Raw genomic sequence first — 25,562 nt, 5'->3', positions numbered from 1 at the left:
TGGCAATGATGGAACATTGGCAATTTCATATGGTTCATTCTTTTTCTCTCTAGATGTTTCTTCTCCTCAACCAAAGATAATTATAAAACAAACAAACAAACAAACAAAAAACCATTCTTGTACAGGTAAGAGTAACCTCTCCATAGATTGTGTTCTTCTAACTTTACACCTCTATGTGTCTCTCTATACAAAATCTAGATGCCATATCTCAGGTGTCTAGCTATGCCTTTGCTGGCTTCGCTGTTTGCATCGCTCGATTGACAATACACTCAACAAGGATTTACTGAGGATCTGGCATGTTTATGTAATTTTTATTCGCTCATTCAGTAAATACCTGATTACCTACACTGTTCCAGACACTGTTGTAAGCACTTAGAATAGATCACTGAACAAAATAAAGCTCCCTGTCTTCTTGTAGCTACTGTTCTAGCAGATGTGAGAGGGAAGAGAAATACAATAAATAAACATAATAAATAAAAGAACCATATAGTATTTTAGAAAGTGATAGATCCCACGGAAAATGAAAAAGGAGAGCAGGGAAGGAAGACTGGGAGTGCTAGGAAAAGAAGTTGTAATTTTAAGTATGGTGGTCATGGTAGGCTTTATTGAGAAGGTGCAATTAAGCAAAAACTTGAAGGAGGTAAATGGCAAGCCACAGAGCTAGCTGGGAGAAATGTTCCAGGCAGAGTAAAGAGCAAGTACAAAGGCCCTGAAGCAGGAAAGCTAAAGGAACAAGGGAAAAAAGTAGTAGGAGATGAGGGCATAAAGAAAGATACCAATTGTGCAGGATCTTTATATGTTATCTACTGCTAGGTAACAAATTGACCTAAAATTTAGCTGTTTAAAACGACAATACATGGGAATTAAAAGGTGGCTTGGCTGGGTTGTTCTGGTTCTGGATCTCAAGAGGTTGTAGTTATCTGAAGTCTGGGCCTGAAGGATCCTCTTCCAAGGAGGCTCACTCACATGGTTGGTTCTGAGTGAAGGAGAGAAGATGTAGAGAAGGGGAGGACTCACTTTTTCCCTATGTGGGCCTCTTCACATGCTATTTTGAGTATCCTCAGGACATGACAGCTGGGTTCCCCCAGAGCAACCAATCTAAAAGAGAACAAGGTAAAAATCACAATGCCTTTTATGACCTAACCTCTTAAGTCACACATCATCACTTCCACTGTATTTTGTCGATTACACAGGCCAGCTCTGGTTTATCGTAGAAGAGAAATACCCAAGGGCATGAAAAGCAAGAGGTAAAGAGCACTGGAGATCATCATTGTAGCTGGCTACATTGGCCTCTGTAGGCCATTATAAATTTGTGGCTTTTACTTTGAGTGAAATGGTGAGCCACTGAAGGGATTTGAGCAGATAAATGACAATGATCTGATTCATTAGGATAACTCTGGCTGCTCTGTGAAAAGACTGGAGAGTGACAAGGGTGTCAACTGGGAGACCAGTGAGGAAGCTTGTACAATCCATGAGAGAAATAGACTAGGGGCATAGTGGTGTTGAGAATTGGTGATATTCTGGATGTATTTTGAAAATTGAGATGACAGGATTTGTTGATGAATTGGATGTGGGATAGGAGAGAGTAAAGATGACTCCAGTAAACCCTTGGAGTCAGTACAAAAATGAATTAGACATAGATATTGCTGTAAATGAACTTAGAACATAGGTGAGAGAAGGCATGTAACAGTAGCTACACTGTATGGCAGAAAGTACTGTGCTCTATAACAAAGGCACAAATTTAAGTGCCAAGTAAGATGAAAAAGTTCTGGAGATGGATGGTGAATGTACATAATGCCACTGGACTCTACATTGCAAAATAGTTAAAATGGCAAATTTTATGTTATATACATTTAACCACAATTTTTAAAAGATGCTAACAAAACCAAAAATAAAAATTTAAGTGCCAGGAGAGTTCAGACAGGAAGAAGATGTGACCTTCAGCTAAGGGAATCAGAGAAGGCTCTGTGTAGGAGCAGTCTTTTCACCTCACAGAGTAGTTTGAGCAAATAGAAGAGGCAGGAAAGCTGGGGATGGGCAGGTGCACTACGAGTTGTTCCATTTTGTTAGAAGATAGGTAGTACGCCCAAAGGGAGAGTGAACATGAAGCTAAGTAGTCTTAACATTATCCTGAAGGTCACACTACAGTTTAACTCAGATGGTCTTATGCAGGCTGGATTGTGGGGGACCAGTCTAGGGATAGAATGGCCAGTTAAGAGACTGGAAAATGATCAGGCAGACCATTAATCAGATCTAGATTTGAATCACTATTCCACCTCCCACACATACTAGCAGTGTAACTTTGGATAAGCTACCTAACCTCTCTAAACCTCTGTATCTTCATCTGTAAAATGGGGATAATGAGTTACATATTTTTTAAGGTTGCTATGAGAATTAAATAACTATTTTCTTGCAATAAATCAGAAGTCAGGTTCTCAAAGCTGTGACAGTGGGAGAGGATCAGAGGGGATATTATTTTAGCAAATCCCTAAAAAATAAAAAGTAGTCTCTCCTTCCTTCAAGCTCCCTTTTCATGAAGGGCAGCATCATTTGGGGATGCAGCTGATACCTCTCCTCCTTTAAATGAAACATTCTCATTCAGAAAATTTATCTCACTACACTAGCCTGTAAGGAAGCCCGTCTCTGAAACAAAATTCATTTTGGTCTGACAAGCCTAAAGCATATTTGAAATAAACCCAGGATATAATCTGCATTTTTTGAATAGATTTCCTTTGTTTCCCTTGTTTCTGTGTCTCTTCTTCCCTATTCATTTTCCCTTCACCTCCCAATCCCCTTCCTGCCTCCACTGTCTTCCTTTTTTCTTTCATCCTTCCCTCCTTGGACACAGATCATGTTGTAATCTCAGTTCCCTCGTTTATTAGCTGCGTGTTATTGGGATAGTAATCCTCTTTAGGCCTCAATTTCCTCTGTAAAATGGATTTAATAAGAGAGTGCCTACCTTATAGAGTTGTCAAAATTACAACAAAGAACACGTTATATGGCTCCCACAGTGCCTGGTCTATTGTTAAGAATTCAACACGTTCGCTCTATTCTCTACCTTTTTATTCTTCAACCTGTTTTGCTATTCCTCAAACCCGGAAGCCAGCAGGTAAAGCTTGTGGCGGGAGGGGGAAACGCCTCGAGGCTAAACGAGGAAACGCTTGAGCTTGGGGCGGGGACTGCACGGTGCCCACGACGCATGCGTGCCCGCCCCTTCAGCTTCTGGTTTCCAGTTGGAGGGGGTGGGAGTGGGAGGGAGAGGTCTTCGTTTGTCCTGGCTGCTCCCTTCCCGCCTGGGGAAGTGGCGGGACCTTGGCGGCGCCTCAGGCGTGCCCAGTGAGGGACGGCCGGGCCCGAGGGGTAAGTTCGAAAATGGCGGAGGGGGAAGAAGGAGGGGCTTTGCCGGTCGCGAGGCTAGACTCCTGGCGGGGGTGGCGGGAAGATTACGGAGTGCCGAGTGGCGCGGCAGGGGCTGTGATACTGACGGACAGCGTCCGGTGTCTCTTGGAGGCCCTTCGAGGCCCTCGGGATACCTTCGGGGGATGGGCGTGCTGGTGGGTGCGAGTGAGGGAGAGGAAGGGACTTCCGTTTCCTTTTAGGCCAGGCCTGGCCGCGAAGCGGCGTTGGTATTGCCAGACTGGGGCTTGGGCCTCCCCTCCTCCAGGACCCTCCCCTTGGGATCGCGCACGCCGCCGCGGGCGATCCGGGCCGGCTCTCCTGGCAAGGTGGGTACTTCTCGCGTGGGGTTTCTTCTCCCTTTCCTACCTCTTTTCTCCCCTCCTTCCCCTCGGGCCCCGCGTTTTGGGGAAAGGCGGGAAGGCCGCCCCTGCCCAGCGTGGGTGGCCCACCGGGGCTCCTGGCCCGTACTTCCAGGACTGCCTAAGGAAGGCGTGGGCGGGTGGGTGCCAGCCTGAACCCCATGACCCGTGAGGTAAATCGAGTCACAGAACTTTTTGTTAATGGTCAAAAGGACTGCCCCCCAACCCCTCGTCTGATGCCTGTGGCATGTATAGATCTGTGTGAAGCGTGTGTGGTGAAAGAGCCAAAGAGCTTCCGGAAGAGGAAATTAGTATTTCTTTCTGACCTTTGCTGCCCTAGTCAGCGCGCCAGCATATTATGCATAAAACAAAATTCAATCTAACTTTCAGTTTCATTATTTTAACTCTGTAATACACTTAATTATTTCCTTTTCGGTGAGGGGGAGAGTGGTTATTGCTGGAACTAAGCTATGGCCCTCTAAAAGAAGTCAATCAAAGCTTTGTAAAAACCTACTCGATTTCAGTAATCTAGTTTGCTTTCAAACTTATGTCTCTGGTTTTGTCAAGTATACCTTGATAGTTAATGACGCATAGAAATTTACTCTGGTAAGACTGGAGGTTGCTATAGTGTTTCTTCTCTTTTTTTACTTAACATTCATTACAACCAATTCAAGAGAAACTGTTACTGACGGCCATCTTAGAATCATACTGTTTTTGAGTTGGAAGGGATCTTAGTTCAGACCTGTAATTTTACAAAAGCAGAAACTAAGGCACAGTAAGATTTCATGGCTCGTTTGAGGCTCCTCGACTGCTTAAATTAAAACCCAGGTTGTCTGGCTCCTTGCTCGCCGTTCTTTCTGCACAGGTGCTCCACATAATCTCCAAGCAAAAAAATTTAATCAATACAACGCACATTCCTGAAGCGTATACCACTTTGTGCGCTACAGCTCTGTTACTGCTTTCAATGTATTTAACATGCTGATGAAGTTAGTTCTTGACACATTTTCCCCCATCATTCAAGAAGTGGCAACAGTTTAGGTTAAAAAGATACGTACACATACAGGCACATATGTATACTTGAATATGCTCAGGTAACTTCCTGAAGGATGCATAAGACAAAATCTTAACAATGGTTATTTATGGAGGATGTAGAGGGGTGGGAGGCTTTTTACTTTGCACTTCACGTGTGGCCTGATGTACTGTTTGAATTTCTTCCATAAACAAGTCTTGATTTTATAATTAAAAACAAGTTTTAAAGTTCACACATATATATATGTCAATATAAGTAAGTATGTATCAACGATGTGTATGTCTATTTATATACATATATATATTTATGTATCAGTGGTTTGTATTGTAAAATCCAGTGTGGTTCCTGTCAGCCCAGCTAGCAAGGCAGGCCTGATTATTGCATGGTCACCTTTCTTCCTTGGTTTTATCCTATTCCTAATATAGTAAAAAATTAAATATGTTACTAGTCTTTAAATATTTTTATAAAATGTGCTAAGCTTTTGATTATTGAATAATGTAGCAAAATATATTCAGGATGTCAATTTTGACACAAAAAATCTGAATGTAGAATTTTTGGATAAGAATCATTTAAAAAATATTAAGACTGGAAAGGTCCCTAGTGGTTAGTATTTCAGCTCTTGTTTTTATAAATAGATTAATTAAGACTCAGGAAAAGTGAATTGCCCAAGGTTATGTATCTGGTTGTTAGCAGAGCTTGGACTAGGATGTAGGTCGTAGTCCAGTGTTCTTGTATTATACCTGTTATTTTATTGCTTTCTAGTGCTTTTGATGACTCCAACTAGGCAGACAAAGTAGTGACTAGAGGGTAGTCAGGCCGATTTCAGTAGATAAGAATTATTGTAATTAGTGTACCATTAATTTGTATAGTACTTGAAATATTTTAGTTATATAAACATTCCCCTTACATTTGTTGTAAACATTAATTTGTTTAGTGACTCCTTCGTATATATTATAAATGCTTAGAGACCCCAAACATAAAATATATTTCACTTATTTTGTTTGGTCTCATATTTAAGTCTGGTAGCTAGTGCTACCAGGAAAAAAAAAGCTATGTTTTGTTTGTTAAACACATTTATTGAGCACCTACTATATGCCAGGCATTGTACTACTAAGTGATAGGGTTCCAAAGATGAATATGGCAACATAGTGCCCTTGTTCTTTTGAAGCTGGAAGATTATCTTGTGCTGTCAATTCTCAAGATTAATCTCTGGTCGAATCTGGTAATAGTATTATACAATGTAATCTGTAGTACTATTTAAGGTCATTATGTGAGTACATCCGAGGACACAAAAACAGTGATAAAATAAATAAGTTGAACCGTACAAATGTCAAAAATTTTTTTTTATTGTAGCAGTCATGTGATACAGTGGAAAGAGCCCTGGATTGGATGCCTGGGTTCTTGTCTTGCTTCGTTTCCAATTAGCTGTAGAATTGTGAGCAAGTCAGTAAACCTCAGTGCCTCCATATTTTTTTCATAATTTTTTTAATATATTCCATTTATTTCAAAACAAAATGTTTTTGGAATACTATATATTAAATATGCTTATTATAGAAAATTTGAATTTCAGAATAGTATATAGAGAATAAGTATTCTTAATTAAGCAGGCCCACATTCTTTTATATTTACTTACCTTTTTTCACTTAGTATCATATTGTATATAGATTGTTTTAATCCTTTTTCTCTCATTCGACATTCTGTATTGAACATTTTATATGTCATGAAGTCTTTCAAAATATAGTTTTTATTTATTAGGCAAGTTCTATGCACCGTTTCCTTCATCTGTAGAGTAACAGGTTCGAGCTAGTTGACTCAAAGATTTGAAACCCGTTATAATAGTTTTTTAAAAAAACTGATTATCTTAGATTTTATCAAGGAAAAAAGTCCCACATAACAGTCCCAAATCTGTTTGGAATAAATATCTCAAAGGGACAAGAAATTAAGAATAAGGTAGAGATTCAGTCCTTAGTAATTTATGGTTTATACTTCCATTTACTTTAAAATTTCACATGCTAAATACTTAAATTTTAATTTGTTGGAGGTGCAGGTGATACGTGTGTCAATACTGCGTTAAAAGCTGACCAAGTTCAATTGTGTAGGGTGGGTATATAATGGATTGAAGAGGGAGAAACTAGGCTTCTGAACTTGGGATTCTGTGATTATTAGAGCATAGAGGAGAAAAACCTTGTGGAAGCACAAAAGAGTTCAATAACTTGCCCAAGGTCCAAATAGTTATTAAGTTGTAGAGGTAGGGTTTGAATCCAGATTTCTCTGATTCTAGTTCTCATGCTTTTCTTCCATTGCATGCTGTATTTCAAAAGATGACGATCTCTCAAACATATTTCTTGATGGTATTGCTTTGATCAAAATTAACCAACTTGGTATCAGTAAATTGAGGAGCTAAGGTGAGAAACGTTGAGATAGCACTTAGGAAAATAGTTTTCAGCCTGAGGCAACCCAGCCAACACCCCCTTGAGCACCTTATACTTTGAGCTGATTTTAACATCAGTGTTTTGACAGTGGCTGGCATGTAATAAGTAGGTAAAAAATTGTTGATTGAATGCTCCTGCTTGTTACAAAGAAATGTGTTAGATGAAAAAGGAAAAATTTAAACTTCCAAGACCTTCCAGATAATTCAAAAGAAAGGCCTTTCTGTGTTCTAAGAAATTAAGGATAGCAGTTGTTGATTAGTGTATTTACCACAAGAATTTGAGGCCAAACGTAAGAGTTACATGTTTTATCTTCTCTGTGTATACTTAATAGTAGATTATCCTTTGTGTGATAAAAGCATATTTTTATCCATTTTGTAGGACTTGGCATGGACTTTTACTATTTCTAATTATTGTATAGTTGTAGCTCTGCTATTTGATTTTGGTATGATTGGTACCCAATCTTTTATTAAGAATACATGTGATACACTTATGATATACTTTTATAATGTAGTTTCAGGGATCTGGGTCGTGTTTAAAAGTGGGATTTACCTGTGTGGGGAAGGAAAATTTATTTCCTTCTAAGTTCTTCTGGCTGGTCTAATTGACATGAGACAGATTAACAGGAGAAAATAACCAGATTTATTATGTATCTATATATGGAGACTCTGAATATAGGACTCCACGAGATAATCCGGCAGTTGAGGCTGATATTCCTTTCTGGACTAAGAAGAGGGAGGCAGGGGTCTGGGACTTCAAAGGGAAAGTAGGCGATTCACAGGTAGATGAGAAATAGCAAACATGTGGTAAACAAATTCTTGCTGTGGCACCCAGAAACAATAGGCAGTCTAACAGACTGCAGGTTCCTCTCTGCCACACTTGAATCATATTGTGCCAAGATGATAGCTCCTTTAAGCAGTATTTTCTATCTGAATTCCTTTAGACAGATAAGGGGGAGGAGGGTCAGAGGTTCTCTCTGAGTTTTTTGTTTCTTAAAAATCACTATCTTAAAATAAGTAATACTTCAAAAAGGGATGTTTTGGAGTGGCAAACTCTGCTTCCCATCACCTGTATAGACTAGGAATAGCTTGAATGCAGATGGTCCAGACAGAAGTTAAACTGAGTGAGTTAAGGCTGATTTCTTAAACTGGGCAAAGCTGGTGCCACTGTGCATTCCTTGCTATATCTGTATAAATACTTATTTATGGTTTGAACTTTCATACTTATTACTGTAATAATTTTTTAACTTCAAAACACAGGCCTCTCAACATATATTGCTATGTGATTTACCTTTCTATCGCTCCAGCTAATTTTTCAACCCTTGAAAAGGCAAGGAGCCTAACATTTTTTGCTACCTCACTGGGCTACCCTTTCTGCCAATAATCCTTCATTTCCTTAGACCTATATTGGTCATAATCACTGAGTTTAATTTTTGACTGTCATTTACTGGCCACGTGATCTTTGATGAGTAACAACCAGTCGGAAAACAAGTTACCCTATGTTTCAAATGGGGGTTATGATTAATAAAGGTAGGTTAAATTAGATACCACATATGCAGACATTCTAAATTATAAAGTACATTACATATTTTAGTTATTAGAGGTAACATGGTTAAAAAAGGGTGGGCTGTGGAATCACAGAAGCTCATGCTTAAATTTTGACCTTGTGTTAAAACAAATGGGATTAGAATTTTTTAGTTTCAATTCAGGATGTTTTAGTAGATTAGAAAAAATATTTACATGTGGCTAAAATGATGGGATGGAGGGAAATGAAATTCATTTGTAGATAGCATTTAGAACATGTGGGCACTCATTGGCTTGTAGCCACTTATGGCAGTTCCTTTGTCATTTTTTTTTTTCATAAATCATCTCAAAGATTTCAGTAATGATACTTTATTTTATTTTGCTTTTTAGTTTATTTTTTTAATTGAAGAAATGATTTAATTTTTTCCATTTTTTTTCTTCCCCCATCTACCTCCCCCCTCTCCCCTCTCCTCTGGTAACCACTAGTCCATTGTTCATATCTATGCGTCTCTGTGTCTTTTTTTTTTAATTAAAACTAGACAGAAGGCAGACCTACTAAATGTATATAGACAGCAGAGTGAAATAAGTATTTTTACTGAGGTAAAATAAGATAGGAATAAGTATTTTTACTGAGGAAAAAGAAAAAATGTTGGCTTTTATCAAGAACTTGTTTCAATACTTGTTTGAGATCCCAAATGATCATGGAAGAGAATATTTAATTCTGAGAAATATCTAGAGTAGGTATTACCCATTTACCAAGTCATCCATTAAAAGAACCTTAGCATGACACTTGTGGAACCATCTGGCTTTTAAGTACTGCATCCTAATCTTTCTGTCAGCATAAGTTATCTGGACAAGTATCAAGTAGAATAAGTTCCAGTTCTGTGCTACTAATCAGCTCTATGGCCTTAGTCAAATCATTTAACTTCCTTACGCTTTAGTTTCCTTATAAAGTGATTTCTGTTATCCTGTTCAGCACATAGTGTTATGGTGAACAAGTTTTGGTCGGGATGTCTAATGATTTTACTTTTCAGTGTATTGATTTGAGCAGCCCTTTTGTAAAAATTATTTTAGGGAAATTTTTGGCCAAAGATCAGAGAAGGCTCTTTTCTTCTTACCAGGTGCCAAATTAATTATTTTTACAAGACAGTGAGTGAACAGTTCAGAACTACAGCAATAGACATTACTCAGAAACATTTTTCAGCAAAGTTCATTTATTTTCAACTCAAATTAACAGTCTCAATCAGATATTACCTATGTTTCTCAGCTCTCTCAACTAGTGATACACTGCCACCCAAGCAGTGGGCCAAAAGACATTTGTTCATGGCCAACCACCATGGACATGACCTGATTACAGCTTTTGTCTCTGGGAGTTGGCCTGCATCCGTCTTTTTTTTTTAACTTGATGATTGACAGTGTTGATATCAATTTACAGTTTCTCCTTTCTCATCAGTGTGGCTCAGAGGCAGTTATCTAAAAGTAATATTACAAAGCAGCAAACTGGCAAAAATTCTCAGAATAGGCAAAAAGTTAAGGACCAAGAACATATCCTTTTCTCTCTTTGTTGTAAGTTATAAAATTATCTTCTGTGAATAAAAAGCCAAAACTTTGCAATACCATGCACTGCTATTGATAGTTTACTGGGACAATGTATTCATAGACGATGGAAGCATTGTCACATGGAAAATAGCCAAATAACATCCTCAGTCTTCTGGGCAGGATTATATAAGGGACCTGACTAATCAAGAGCTCAACTGCTTTTTTATTAGAATCTAATATATTTGGTGGATAAAATTTAGAAAATTAAAAGCAATAAGAAAATAAAAAATTTGTAATCTCATATCATTTGTAACCAGCTTTTTTCCACTTAATGCAGCATCATGAACATATGTCCGTGTCCTTGAGTATTCTTCTGAAACTTGAGTTTTTAATGATTGCCTAGTATCTGCATTACCAAAGTGTTGTCTTCTTTTGTTGGATATTGAATTTTTTTTGTTTTTTTAAATAGCACTTATTTATATATACACTTTAACATCCTTATATATACACTTTTAAAAAACTTCCATGATCATTTCCTTAGAGTTAATGCTTAGATTTAGAATGGCTTACTCAAAAGATAATCAGTATTTTAAGACTTTTAGAACATATTGCCAGATTAATCTCTAGAAAATGTGTACCAGTTTTTAGTTTCACCAAGAGTGCCTGTTGTCCCATACATTTCCCACCACTGAATTTTTATTGTTGGTCGTAATGGTGATCTCTGCCAAACGGGACAAAGTTGTTATCTTTTAAAATGTTTATTTCTTTGATTACAAATAAGGTTTAACATCTTTGTTAATGTTTCTTGGCCATTAGTATTTACCATTTATAAATCTGCCTATTTTCTTTTGAGGTATTCATCTTTTTCTTATAGATTTATAAGTACTTTCAAACTTTTTCTTGATAGATTAAAAAGAAGTGGTAATAGGACAGACTCCTCTTTGAGACCATTTAATATTGCTGTTAAAAGCAAATAATGACAGATTAAGGACATTCACTCCATTTTTGGTAATAGTAAAAAAAAATTTATAATTTTTATGCAATAGTATACAAAAGTATAATAGTAAAAAATTGCTAACTTTCTGAATGCCCAGCAATGAAGGTGCATACCTATAAGTAGAATATGTTAATATTTGTGTTTTTAAAAATGCTTATACATTCTTTTATATTCATAGACCATCTGGAGGAATACACAGAAAACTGGTAAGAGTGATTGCTTCTAGGAATGTAACCAGAGGTTTAAGGTATGAGGGTGGAATGTATGCAACATTTGTACCTCTTGAATTGTTTGATCATGTGGTATTGTCTCTTTTAAAATATATATATCTAAAATTAATGTTCAGCAATATGAATTTGGCGAGGTTATGATAACATACATACAGTCAGGTACTAGTCATCCATTTAAGATGTTTCTAATACAAATAAAAATTGATGTGGTAAGATGCTTATTATATGTTATTAAACGGAAAAAAAAGTTATAAAATACCATGTATAACAAATTCCCTTGAAACTATTTATAATGGACATGCGCACATGCACACAGAAAAGGTTCTTTTTTTTTTTTTTTACGCCTACAGCTCCTGGTCTTCCTAGGTGGTCTCCTATCCAAGTACTAACCAGGCCCAACCCTGCTTAGCTTCCAAGATCAGACAGGATCAGGCGTGTTCAGGGGAGCATGGCCATAGACCAGAAAAGGTTCTTAAAGGGTAAATATACTAAAGTGTTCACAGCCTGAGGAGGAGGATTTTTTTAACCCCTCTCTTTTAAAAAGGAAAACAGTTGTTTATATTAAGGATTAAGTTAACATTCTTGAGATTTTCTGCGTGCTCAGATTTTAACAGATTTTGATATGAGCTCTGAATAAGCATAAATAGTATTAATCTATGTCACAGATCTATAATTTGGACTGCAAATGGTTTGTTTTGAATCAAAGACTACCGATTAATGAGCACTGTAAATTGTCTTAAGTTCCGAAGTTTTCAGTGAAATGGAAGAGGGAATAATAGTGATCTTGAGCCTTCTTATTATCTTGAGTGAATTCTTGAGCCCCAAACCTGTGTATTCTTCATGCAAAACATTCTTTAGGGGTAACAGTCCCATAATTTTTTGAAGAATAGATAAGGGAATGCCTTACTGTGTGTTTATTCTCAGGGAACTGTATCTATAGAGTTAATTATTATGAAGAATTTGTCAAAGATTGGAGGTCTATGCTCAAATTGAAGTATTACTATGACTTTCTAAATTAAGCGAACAACATGTAATTGATAATCCCTTTGTTGATTCTCAGTATGCCCTTTCAGGTGTTTACAGAAGTAGGCTTCATGATCAAGCATGTATTGTATTCAGCAGTGTTAATAAGTTTGTTATTGATTAAACTTATGGGATAAGTGCTCATTAATACCATTCAGTTATATACTAAGTTTATAAGCTTAAGTTTAGGGAAAGAACTTTTGATTCGATTGAATGTAATCTCAGAAATGCTTTATTGACCATTTAACTTAAAGTTAAAAGAAAATATGCTTCACGGTTTGAAGAACTTCCATAGTATAAATAAGCAGTTTGACTTAAAAGTTGAATTTTTATGTAAATGTGTCATAAAAACTGAATTAGAAAAATGACATTCCATTTTCGTTCATGGCATACCATTTTACAAATTCAGCTTTTTTATACTATGATAACGTTTACATAGATATAGTTCCTATATAATACAACTTTGTATATCAAAAGGCTATTTCTAAACAAAGAACTAACTGGCTAATACTTTAATATAATTAAAAGAGGGATTGACCTATATTGGGTCAGGGAGAATGCCACTTAATTGACAAGATCTCTATGCTGGATCTTCTGTAGAGGAAAAAAACTACTGATTAGAAAAACTTGTAATATTTGAGCAATGAGAGAATCTTAAGATAAATTTTAAATTATGATGGTGTTTTTTGGTTAACATGAAATTTTTCTGATGTTTGAAAAATTTTATGAATCATATATTTGAACTGTGATTTTAGTATAGGTTTTTTTTATCACTGAAGAATTATAGTTTGCACGATATGCATGTATTTCCAATTTTGGTCTCATTTACTAGACACAATGACATATTAACAATTTTTAGTACTCACATTGATCTCAAGATCCCAGAAGAGGTAGTGGGTGGGACGTAGGATAATAACTACAGTAGCCTAATAGAGGTGGTTCAACAGTCATTCTTTTGCTGAACATTTATTAAGCACTGCTATGTGTCATGCATCACTTTAGGCATTGGGAATACAAATGTGATAAAACAGCCCTTGTTATAAAGGACTTTCATTCTCACAATGTGTGTGTGCACATACAGATACACACAAACATACACACCTTCAGAAATTATTAAATCTACTACTATACTTGGGTCATCAGCAAATCATGTAGAGGATACATGAAGGCACAAAGAGTAGTCATTCTGTGGGGATTTTGAGTGGAAGATTCATCAAAGATATAGATGAGATTCTAAAAACAATTATTTTCTCAGTTTTAAACAGCTGCCTTTATTATATAATGTGTCAATCAGTGTGATAATACTACAGTGGGAGCTAATAAGGGTATTTTGCTTGCATAATTCTTTTCATATTTTTAACATCATTATATTAGTTTCTTAGGGCTGCCATAATAAAGTATCATAATTGGAGTGGCTTAAAACAATAGAAATTTATTTTCTCACAATTCTGGAGGCTAGAAGTCCAAAATCAAGATATTGGCAGGGCCTTGCTCTCTCCGAGGCTCTGGGGAGAACCTTTTCCATTCCTATCTCTTGGCTTCTGGTGTTGCCATTGATCCTTGATGTTCCTTGGTTTGTAGATGCATCATCATCCAGTCTCTGCCTCCATTTTGACATGGCTTTCTTCCCTATGTGTGTTTGTGTCTGTGTTTCTTCTCGTATAAGGATGTCAGTCTAATTGAATGAAGGCCCACCCTAATGACCTCATCTTAACTTGATCATGCCAGCCAAAGACCCTCACATTCCTAACTGGTGTTTAGGACTTCAACATATCTTTTAGGGGAAAACAATTCAACCCATAACAACCATTTAATTCTTTTTGTAGTGCCACATCCATATAGTTACTTAAGAAATGCTTTTTCATGATGAGAGGTTGTTAACAAAGCTCTTGGTTGAAGGAATAATGTTAAATATTTATAGTTTATTAGGTGAGCCTGTAGTGATTAGAGGAATTTCTTCCAAAGACCAGAAGGGTGAAGTACAGACACATCATAGAGATCTATGAGCTCAATAGAAAAAAAAAAAAAAGGTTTCGCTACTTACTAAGAACAGTGATTTGCTATTCTGACTTAAAAAAATATAATAATGGCTATTTATAATAGTTAATTTTCAATCAGCAGAGATAGTTTCCTAATTAGCCATCCTAAATAAATTTGTATTAATTTTCAGTCAGAATTATTTTCTACAGTGTCTGGTACACTTACGAAACTGCTTGCTTATTTTTTTCTAAGATGCCGTGGTAACTGAAACTCATGGTATTATGGAATACATTGTTTATTAAAATTGTTTAAGCCAGCAATAATTGACTGCCAAATAGCTTTTTTTAAAATTACATTTACTCTTCAAGTAAGGCAGATTTTTATTAGAACGCTTAATATAAAAATGCTTTTTTTGTGTGTAATATCTCACAAAAAAGATTTCTCTGTATGGGATTTTTTCTATTGTTTTAACATTAGAGTTTCTTTTTTTAATTAATCAAGACTATTCATATATTTTTTTTACCATTTGGAGAAGCTGTCCTTCAAAATAGTCATTTGATTCTTCATTTTTTTAATAGCATACAACTGTTATGAAAGCATCCATACTAGCCTTACCATAAAATTAATAAATGGCTTGAAGAGATTCATTCATAAACCATAAGGAATTTATGTACTTCATAATATTCTTGACTTCTATATATACACATACTGTGGTGCCCTCACACATTGTACAATAATAAATACCAAAGAAATCAGACAAAGAATGAAAATTGGCAGTCTTACTCTTGTTCTAAGTGGATGTGTGGGAAATAAATAGCCTAATGAAAATATTATAGATGAACTCTGTTTGTCAGTGGTCAATACATCTTTTTCCTAAAGTGTAGGCAGTGTTCCTAGAATAAATCTCGCTAAAGAAAATCCAAAATCTTTGTATAAAAAAAAGTGCACATTTGTCTTGTTTGTAAAAATGTTTTAATCTAGGTGCATTTGTATCCCAAACAGTTCACACTACTTGAATACATAGAAGACTTCAAAAGCACACCAACATGTATGTAGACACACCCAAAACAAAAGGAATGCTTTCCAATAAGATTAGGAATAAAGATAAAAATTAGTTAAAGGAGAGAGTCTCCATATTACCAGAGTCAGTGGAATTAACTGCATTTTAAAATGTAAAGTATACCTTTTTGGAATTGATTTATAAATACATAAGCTATAGGGTGGACAAACACCAATGTAAGAAACTTCCACCGAATATCATAATTCAGGAACATAGATTCAGTGCTTCATGATGTGGAAAGAAACTTCTAAAAACAGCCAATTGGTTTGATTTCTTAGAATTTAAAAAATACATTTCAGAAAATAATTTGCTACAATTAGCAACAAAGAACAACATTAAGAAATAAAATACTGGGAACACAAGAACTGAGGCCCTCAGAATGCCAAAAGAGAATCAGACTTCACATTAAAATTTAAAGAATGTAGTTAAAGAAAAATTTAACTGGGATCTTTGCAACAGGTTAAATATTTAACCACTTCAAACAGAAACAATTTAGTACTCTCACATAGTTCTGAAAATGTACCGTAACATCTAGTTTTCCATATCAAAAGCACATAATTTAATCAGCAAAAGTCCCTTTGCTTTAGACTTAAAATGATCTCTGATCCATCAAAGTTTATACTAACAATGACCAAACTACTATTTTAATAACATTTGTCTTAATCTAAATGTAATTCACTATCGTAAAATTAATTTTAAAGTGTACAATACAGTGGCTTTTAATATATTCAGAGTTGGGCAACCCTCACTACAAACTAATTTAGAGTATTTTCATTACTTCAAAAAGAAACTCAGTAACCATTTGCAGTTACTCCCCATTTGCCCTCTTCCCCCAGCCTTAGGCAACCACTAATCTACTTTCTGTTTCTATCTTTATAACAAAATTTGAACTTACAACATTATTGTTCTCATGCCTATTCCAGGTCATTGGATCAGAGGTTTGAAAGCTCTCAAAATAGCCAACTTACAAGTCCTGTGACATACTCAGAAAACATTCAAAAGATGGTTTCACGATGTTATAATTGTTCCTATTCTAAGAGTTTTTGATCTGTAACGTGTTTCAAATTCTGTGTTTGCGCCTCTTGCTAGGGGTGCTAAACTCAATTAGAAGGAATAAAACCATTCTGTCCAGACTCAGAACTGAGTTTGTCTCAGCCAGAACTGAGTTCCTGGCTTGAGGTAGTAGGAACTGTTTTAGGAATCTTGTGTGGCACACCATTATCTTCAGTAATAATGTCATCTTCATTACCGTCTTCATCCTTTGGCTCAGTGTTTGGTTCAGTCCGCATGCATAGCTTTGGCCCGCAGCTCACCAAATGCACCTGCAGAGGTGACTTGGGTCTCAATGCTAAGCTCCACTGAGCCCCACAGGGCTTCTCGTGGTAGCAGGTGGAGACACAACTCCCTCCATCCCTCTCTCTGCTTTGGCAGCTGCAGGGCTCTTATAGAAGAGAATGAGGGAGCAGCTAGCCCATCCACCTCCTTGTCCTTGGCTACCTCCCACACTAGCGGACTCCTGTAATCCTGGCACCTTAACATATTTTACCCATTTATTCAAAATTACCTTCCAGGTCTTATCTGCAAGTATATGTTTTCACGCAGTGACTATTTCCTCATTAAAATAGCCTTTATTCTGTATATTTGACTTTAATAATAATAACCTGGGTGAAATAGAAACTTTGCATTGTGTACAGATACCGGGTAGGTAGATCTTCTGTTTGTTTTTCTGTCCCCTCCAACTGCCCATATTCCCACATTATCACTAGATTAGAAGTCATCCTCCTCTCCGTGGCACCAGCCATGGCTATCTTTACCCAGTTGTGATTAGGCTGTGTGTGTGTGTGCATGCGCGTGCACACACACACACATGTATGTATGTGTGTGTGTGTGTGTGTGTGTGTGTGTATATATATATATATGTTTAAACACATCTCACATCTGGAAATCTTCCACACCCCTCATGTAAATATGTACTACTGCTTCTTCAATATCCATACCCCGTTTTCTTCTGTATTCATAATTTCTGTGCCCCATATATACTTATTTTCTAAATATCATCTCCACCTTCATTTTACTTAAATTCTTTTTTAAAGAAAAATTCTCATCCCTTTCTTTTGGCTCCTTCCACCAATCCCAAGGTTTCTGTCTTGTCAGTCATCTTTCTCTCCTTCACAATTAACCTCTCTGGTAATTCTTTTTTCTCACCCTTCTCCAAAAGCTCACACTCTGATAATGTATATTTAATGTTCAATTGAGTGCTTCTAAATTAATATCTGCTTTTCAAAACAGTGAAATCTAAACTATTAGCATAGAAATAACCCCTGAGAGGATGAGGTCTCCACTTGAAAGCTTCAAATAGAGATTCTTCTGTTTAATATTATTGAATGATGGAGTTGTATCTAATATCTGAAATGGGGTGGCTACTTGAACCATGCAGAATGTCCACTATTGTGAAATGAGAATATATCATTGATTTTGCACTTATCTGTTTTGATCTGAGAAATAAAACATCACCTCAAGAATTTTTCATATGGATTTTTCATATGGATTATATTGAGCATTTTCATGGTAATTATAGATTTATAAATGTTTAATCTTTTCTCATTGTCCATGCCGAAGTACTTTTCAGTAACGAGAGGAACTCATAATCTGCAAGGTACCCCAATCAATTTTGTGCTGCTCTTGATTATTGTAACCATTCATCCTTGTATTGGGTTAAAATCTGGCTATAATTATATTCCTTTTTCTTTCTTTTTTTCCCCCTGCCCCTGGCTATAATTATATTTCTTGACTCTAATCCTGTCCTCAAGCATCACAGAATTTAGATCCCTTTTCTACATGACAGCCTTTTAGATATCTAAAGGTACTTATTCTATCTACTATACCCCTCTTCCACAAATTTTTTTCCCTTTGAGATAAACACTTTCAACTCTTCCAACTATTCTTCATAGGACAGTATTTTTGTCATCCTGATGCCTTCTATGGACATTGCACTTTGTTAATCTCTCTTATAAAATGTGTTCAGAACTTAAAATTCCAAGTGTAGCTGAATGGGACCTAGGTATTGTACATGTTGACATTAATGCAACCGGAAGTTGCTTTAAGTTTTTTAGCAACCATGTATTGTTGGCTCATAATGCACTTTGTAATTAACAAAAAAATCCCAAGATTTTAATCTGGAGGCTTGCTATCACATGACTTTGTTCCAAACCAAGTTTCCATCTTCCTTTAGTTCTGCAACAGATTTTTAAAGTCAGAATGTAAGACTTTAGCATAACTCTATTAAATTTTATCTTAGCCTATCAGCCAGCCTTGTTTTCTTTGAATCTTGTTTTTTGTCGTCCAGCTTACGCTGATTCAACAAAAGGCCTTGAAGCTAGTGTCTGAATGTTTTCAGACATCTTGGAAACAATTAAAAGTCATGGAGACTGTCTTCTAAAAATGGTGGTATGCAGACATAACTCGGCTCTTGCGATATATATGAATTAATACCATTGTAAATTGACAAGGCCGAGAAAGACCGATGTCCACTGCCAGCCTGTGAAACTGTTGAACATTAGGAGAGTTGATGTTCCAAGACATAGATTGTGCCAACATAATGCCAAAAGAAATGGTAATTCTTCCTAAGAAACCAATTAATACACACATGAAATAGAGACAAAGTCATTGTGACCATTTTTTTTATTTTGCATTTGACAGACATGTACAGAGCACAGTGTTAGGAATGGTGAGAGATTCTGGAGGACTAGGTTTGCTTGAGGCAACCCTGATTTACACCTGTTGTCCTGGTGTAGTTATTAGTAGCATCATTTTTCACTTTCAAAAGTGTCCAGGTTTATAGATGTCTAACTAATGCACTCTATACTTAAAACTAATTTAAATAAATAAATTTATTTTTTTTAAAAGTGTCCAGGTTTGAAGGATAAATAACTGGCACCCTTCTCATAACTCAGCTATTTCCTTTTAGTATGTTATCTGGGTTAAATATCACACAGCTATAATTTGGCAGATCTAATGAGGCTGCAGTAGTACTTCTCTTCCATTTGAACAGATTGTTCCTTGACCATGGGAAGTTGATAGTAAAAGTAACTGCATTAAGATCTACACATACTTAGTCTTTTTCCTGAGCCACCCTCTAGAGGGCAGTATGCTGTACATCTGAATGATAGAATTTAACAAAAAAATTGACTCTGCAGGAAAATCAGAAACTTTTGATGCTCTTTAAGAACCCATTGGAACCAATATTGTGGATAACTTATCTTTTGCTAAGCAAAAAAGTAAAGACCTATTAAAAATTAATTCATTAGCATTCTGAACATTTGTGTTTTTTTAATTGTAGAAACTGAACTTTGATGCCTTGAATATATAATGATCCATTATCACAATTATGCACAGAATTTAAGAATCTGCATATTTTATGCTTTCATGTTTTTCCTAATTAATGATTTTACACGGTTAATTTTAATGTATTCTACATCACATAGTCCCTATATTTATGTAAAATAAGCACTTAAAAATGAATAGTTCTGGAAAAAAATGAATAGTTCTGTTCTACCTGCTTCAATATTATTTTTTCTAAGAGAGAAAACAAAAATGTTAGTTTTTTTTATTTTACAACTTGAATCGTAATGTAGACCTCTAATATTTAGAATTGGAATATTTCTTTGGGGTTGTGTAATTTTATGTCATCAGAAGGTAATTTTTTAGCTCCTAATATCAAAAGTAATTGCTTATGTAATATTTGGATTTCCTAATGTAAATGTTCTCTTTCTAGAAAAGGTGGACAAATCCTATATTCAAGAGAAGATGACTTTTAACAGTTTTGAAGGATCTAAAACTTGTGTACCTGCAGACATCAATAAGGATGAAGAATTTGTAGAAGAGTTTAATAGATTAAAAACTTTTGCTAATTTTCCAAGTAGTAGTCCTGTTTCAGCATCAACGCTAGCACGAGCTGGTTTTCTATATACTGGTGAAGGAGACACCGTGCGGTGCTTTAGTTGTCACGCAGCAGTAGATAGATGGCAATATGGAGACTCAGCAGTTGGAAGACACAGGAAAGTATCCCCAAATTGCAGATTTATCAATGGCTTTTATTTTGAAAATAATACTACGCAACCTACAAATTCTGGTGTCCAAAATGGTCAGTGCAAAGCTGAAAACTGTCTGGGAAACAGAAATCATTTTATTTTAGACAGACCATCTGAGACTCATGCAGACTATCTTTTGAGAACTGGACAGGTTGTAGATATATCAGACACCATATACCCAAGGAACCCTGCCATGTGTAGTGAAGAAGCTAGATTAAAGACATTTCAGAACTGGCCAGAATATGCCCACTTAACCCCAAGCGAGTTAGCTAATGCTGGGCTCTACTACACAGGTATTGATGACCAAGTGCAGTGCTTTTGTTGTGGTGGGAAATTGAAAAATTGGGAACCTTGTGATCGTGCATGGTCAGAACACAGGCGACACTTTCCTAACTGCTTCTTTGTTTTGGGCCGGAATGTTAATATTCGAAGTGAATCTGATGTGAGTTCTGATAGGAATTTTTCAAATTCAACAAATCCTCCAAGAAATCCAGCCATGGCAGATTATGAAGCACGGATCATAACTTTTGGGATGTGGATGTACTCAGTTAACAAGGAGCAGCTTGCAAGAGCTGGATTTTATGCTTTAGGTAAACTTTATTATAAAACCAAGCTAATAAATAACAACTACTCCCGGGCTCCTAAACAGTAAATAGGTTCCTTTAGCCCCCTGAACTGGTAAATATTTAGGAGTAGGCTGGCATGATTATTTATATCACTATTATTCACTGACCTTCGGTTGAATATGTAATGTAACCACTGAATTTATGTGAAAAAGACTACCATATTAATCATGTTTATCTTCATGTGATTGTTTTTTGGAGAAGGATAACATGCAAAAGGTGATAGATAACCCTGATAAAAAGAATGGGTCTGATAGTAATACTGACTATAATTTGTCGAGCACCTACTGTATGTGCTCAAAACATGTATTACATGAATTTTCTCTATGCCGCTTAAGAGTTAACAGAGAATTTGGCTGCTAGTAAAATTGATATTAAAATTGATATCTGCCTTTTGTACAGAGACTCTGTATTTGAAAGCTGCCCAATATGATGCCTTATTTTACTTCAAATGAGTACTTTTCAAATGGACTACTATAGACATGTCAGGAAGAGCCATTAGTGTAATGGCTTCCAAGGATAGTCAGGAAAAAAGTACCTAATTCATTTACTTTAAGATTGAATAGTGCCGAAATACAAAATATCAATTCAGTATTTTTTACATAGTATCATATAGCAATCTTGAAGGTTTGTTTAGTGTCATATAGCTTTAATTTTGGAGAAATTTAACTTGTAATTTCATTATGCTGAACTTCACTGTTGAAGTTTCATAATTGGAAAAAGTGTCGTATTGATGACCACAAGCGACATATGCTAAAAAGAATGTAACAATCATAATTTCCACACACACAAAAAATGGGCAATTTTATATTTGTCTTCTGTAAAATACCTCAAGTTGAATCAGTGAATTTAGTGTGTACTTCCTCTTCAAATGATTGTGTATATTACTTAGATGTGAATTTGAATGTTTTTTAAGCTATGAGATTTTTATGTAATTTAGAAATGCTTAATTTCATGCTGTTAAAAAGGCTCTTTGTATGTAAGCTTCTAATTGCACAAATACATGTATTTTTACTTGTGTATTTTCTTAGGTGAAGGTGATAAAGTAAAGTGCTTTCACTGTGGAGGAGGGCTAACTGATTGGAAGCCTAGTGAAGACCCTTGGGAACAACATGCTAAGTGGTATCCAGGGTAAGATATTTAAATGTTCATTCAGTAATGGCAAATTGGACATTATGCAGTGGGAAGACTTGAATAACTTTTCACCTCAGCTATTGTTGCCTTCTCCATGGCTTGAAATTTATACCAGGTTTATAAAAATTGGGTTACCTACTTTATAGGGAAAAAAACACCTAAGCCTTCTCTGGTGACAAAAACATTCATTGCTTGTATATTGTATCTATAACATTCAGATAATTCCATTTCTAAACACCAAATTAGGAATGCATTCTTATAATCAATGGTGTTTTAGAATGATGATGACATACTCTAAATATCTCTTCGCCATTTTGCTTTAAAATAAAGTACACAGATACAGAAGTGATGTGAATTTTTGGCCTACAAAATAATACAAATTAAAACTTCAGAGCAATCACTTGAAAATAAATCTTAACCTTAAATAGCCTTAAAAGGAAAGGTTGAAAGCCTAAAGAATTCCTTTTAAATGTACAATTGGTTGATCTTCTAAATTAAACTTGTTAACTATTTAAAACTTTTTTTTTAATTAAGGTACTTAAAAGTTGGAAGTTGTCAAGCTGATATGTTTAGCTCTACTGAGGTTAGCATAAGTAGCATAACAAAGGGAGCATGTTTTTTTTAACCTTAAAATGACACTTGGATGGGGAATTGAGTAACATTTTATTTTGTGGCTCCTTAGAAATACTGGAAAGCAAGTAAGTGGAGATGATGGAGATTATATGTTTACTTATACTTTACTAATTTTTCAGCTACTAAAGTTTAACCTTCTTGTTTAGGTGTAAATATCTGTTGGAAGAGAAGGGGCAAGAATATATAAACAGCATTCATTTAACCCATTCACTTGAGTCTATGGTAAGTCCAATATTGTAGAATATATATTTTCAGATATTATATAATTTGTTTTGCAATGATTTCTTGGTGTAAAATTGACAGTATAGCATATTAAATTAATAATGTGAGCTTTAAAGGTGAGCTTTAAAGGAGAGATCTTGAACAGTGCTTGTTATTCTTAACCTGAAGCAAATTTGTAAAAAGGGGATCAGGACGGACTGATTTAAGTATCACTATATGCAAAAATGGGCTTGAAGAACTAAAATAATTTAATTCCTCAGCCTTCTGAAATTTGACTTTTGTCTGTGAAAAGTTTTAAACAGCCTTAAATTTAAAATCTCAAAAATGCATCGAAATGAGATAGTGTCACATAGGGTGACCAAGGCATCAGTATCATGTGGAAAGAGCCCGGGACTAGAGTGGGAGACCAGAGTTGCCATTACGGTTCTGCCATCATCTGTATTACTTCAATCAAGTTGTTTAATCTCCCTGAGCATCAGCTTCTTGTCTGTAAAGTGAATGGATTGGGTTAGATGATCTTTTTACTTCCTTCTAGCTTCATCAGGCTATGGCTCTTGTGAATATTTATATGTTGAAATAAAATAAAGCCAATTTATAAATTCATGATTAATGTTACTTTTCAAACTCAGACAATTGCCTTCTACCAAAAAGAATTCTAACTTATAATTCATATTTCTGTTTTAGGGAAGAACTGCTGAAAAAACACCATCACTAACTAAAATAATTGGTAAATATGTTTATTATAATAAATATATTTTTAATTTCATTGCCAATTTATTATACTTACAGAGTAGAAAGGTAAACATATTCTTTCAGGTTCACCAAGGTATATTTATTTGAGATGAAATTGCTATAAATTTAAGAATTAATGAAGTACCTATAAATTTTAATGAGATATTTATATATTCAGAACATTCCTATGGAGGTTGGACAGTTAGTTTTCCCAAGTTAGGAAGAAGCAGCTATAGTATGTCCATCACCTCTTCTGTTAAAAATCACTAAAGGAATAGTTAAGTGTATTTTTGTCCCTCAGGATTCTTTAGTTATCCAGGATTGTGAATCCAGTGCTCTACTAATGATCAGCCCTAATCTACTTGCTTCTTTATTCCATGCCATCTTTGTGCCTTCCCCAGCTTCTTCACCGAGGGGTACGATTAGGTTTGTTTACCTCCTATTGCATCACAGAGAGAGATTTTTGTTAGAAAGATGATTTATGCATCGTAGACATCTTTTAGAAACCAGAACGTGGGCAAAGAAAGATATGATAAGCAAAGATATTGATATCTCCACTTTTCATATGAAGAAACAAAGTCAGGTTAAGTGACCTGCCCACAGTTACATTACAAAGCATTAGTGTAACTAGAACTGTAAACAAGGTCATCTGAATCTCGCATCACACTCCAGATCTCATTCTCAACTTAGGCTTCATCTTTCAAAAATAGTAGAAAGTTTAAATTAGAATATGTCTGGTGATTCCCCACTCCCTGTACTTATAGCATCATCTGTTTAGTATCTTAAGGATAACAAGGCAAGAGAATGATTTTTTTTTTATTAATATGCTTGAGCAGGATAGCCACTTTGATATTGTTTAATATGGGTTTTATAATGGGCATAAATAATACAATATATCATTTATTTCAGCCTGTATTTTTGAAATTATCTAGAAACATTCCGTAACATTTCTTGATAATAATCATCCTTATAATGTATACAGTTCAAGTTCTATACCATTGTGGTCAGAGAAGATGCTTGATATGATTTCAGTCTTAAATTTATTGAGCCTTGTTTTGTGACCTAACATCCTGGAAAACGTTTTGTTCCATTCACACTTGAAGAGACTGTGTATTCTGCTGCTTTAGGGTGAAACACTCCAAAGATATCAGTTCAGTCCTTGTCAATGTGTCATTTAAGGCCACTGTTTCCTTATCGATTTTCTGTCCAGAAAATCTGTCCCTTGATGTCAATGGGGTGTTAAAAGTCCCCCGCTAAGACTATATTACTGTTGATCTCTCCCTTTTCATCCATCAATATTTGTTTTACATATTTAGGTGCTTCTGTGTTGGATGCACAAATGTTTACAATGGTTATATTCTCTTGTTGGATCGATCCCTTTATCATTATGAAATGTCCTTCTTTATCTCTTATAGACTTTGTTTTAAAGTGTGTTTTGTCTGGTATAAATATAGCCACGCCAGCTTTTTTTTTCCTTTCCATTTGCATGAAATATCTTTTCCATCCTTTTACTTTCTGACTGTGTGTGTCTTTCAATCAGAAGTGAGTCTCTTGTAAGC

At 35.5% G+C, this 25,562-nt stretch overlaps 2 protein-coding genes and 1 pseudogene across 4 annotated transcripts in view; 1 reads left to right on the top strand and 2 right to left on the bottom strand.

The window, feature by feature from the left end:
* LOC111730769 (endogenous retrovirus group S71 member 1 Env polyprotein-like) overlaps positions 1-3,124 on the bottom strand; it is a 43,709-nt gene extending 40,585 nt beyond the window's left edge. The window contains exons 1-2 of the mRNA XM_023522177.1: positions 2,960-3,124; positions 1,018-1,098 (exon numbers count right to left, since the gene is read on the bottom strand). The gene's annotated coding sequence lies outside the window, so the exon portion shown is untranslated. The remainder of the gene's footprint in view (positions 1-1,017; positions 1,099-2,959) is intronic.
* A 162-nt stretch (positions 3,125-3,286) lies between these two features.
* XIAP (X-linked inhibitor of apoptosis) overlaps positions 3,287-25,562 on the top strand; it is a 35,380-nt gene continuing 13,104 nt past the window's right edge. The window contains exons 1-7 of one of the 3 annotated variants that reach the window (XM_011378231.2): positions 3,346-3,360; positions 3,600-3,725; positions 11,455-11,523; positions 20,344-21,249; positions 22,314-22,413; positions 23,196-23,271; positions 23,956-23,998. In XM_011378231.2, the coding sequence (XP_011376533.1) occupies positions 20,376-21,249; positions 22,314-22,413; positions 23,196-23,271; positions 23,956-23,998 (1,093 nt within the window). In that variant the 5' untranslated portion in view covers positions 3,346-3,360; positions 3,600-3,725; positions 11,455-11,523; positions 20,344-20,375. Of the gene's footprint in view, positions 3,361-3,599; positions 3,726-11,454; positions 11,524-20,343; positions 21,250-22,313; positions 22,414-23,195; positions 23,272-23,955; positions 23,999-25,562 lie in introns of all 3 variants that reach the window. The other 2 variants (XM_011378229.2, XM_011378230.2) reach the window with 2 other exon arrangements.
* On the bottom strand, positions 11,848-11,966 carry LOC111730776 (annotated as a pseudogene).

The sequence above is a fragment of the Pteropus vampyrus genome, unplaced genomic scaffold (assembly GCF_000151845.1).
Source record: "Pteropus vampyrus isolate Shadow unplaced genomic scaffold, Pvam_2.0 Scaffold335, whole genome shotgun sequence".
Lineage (NCBI taxonomy): Eukaryota > Metazoa > Chordata > Mammalia > Chiroptera > Pteropodidae > Pteropus > Pteropus vampyrus.
This window is presented reverse-complemented; position numbering and strand designations above follow the sequence as displayed.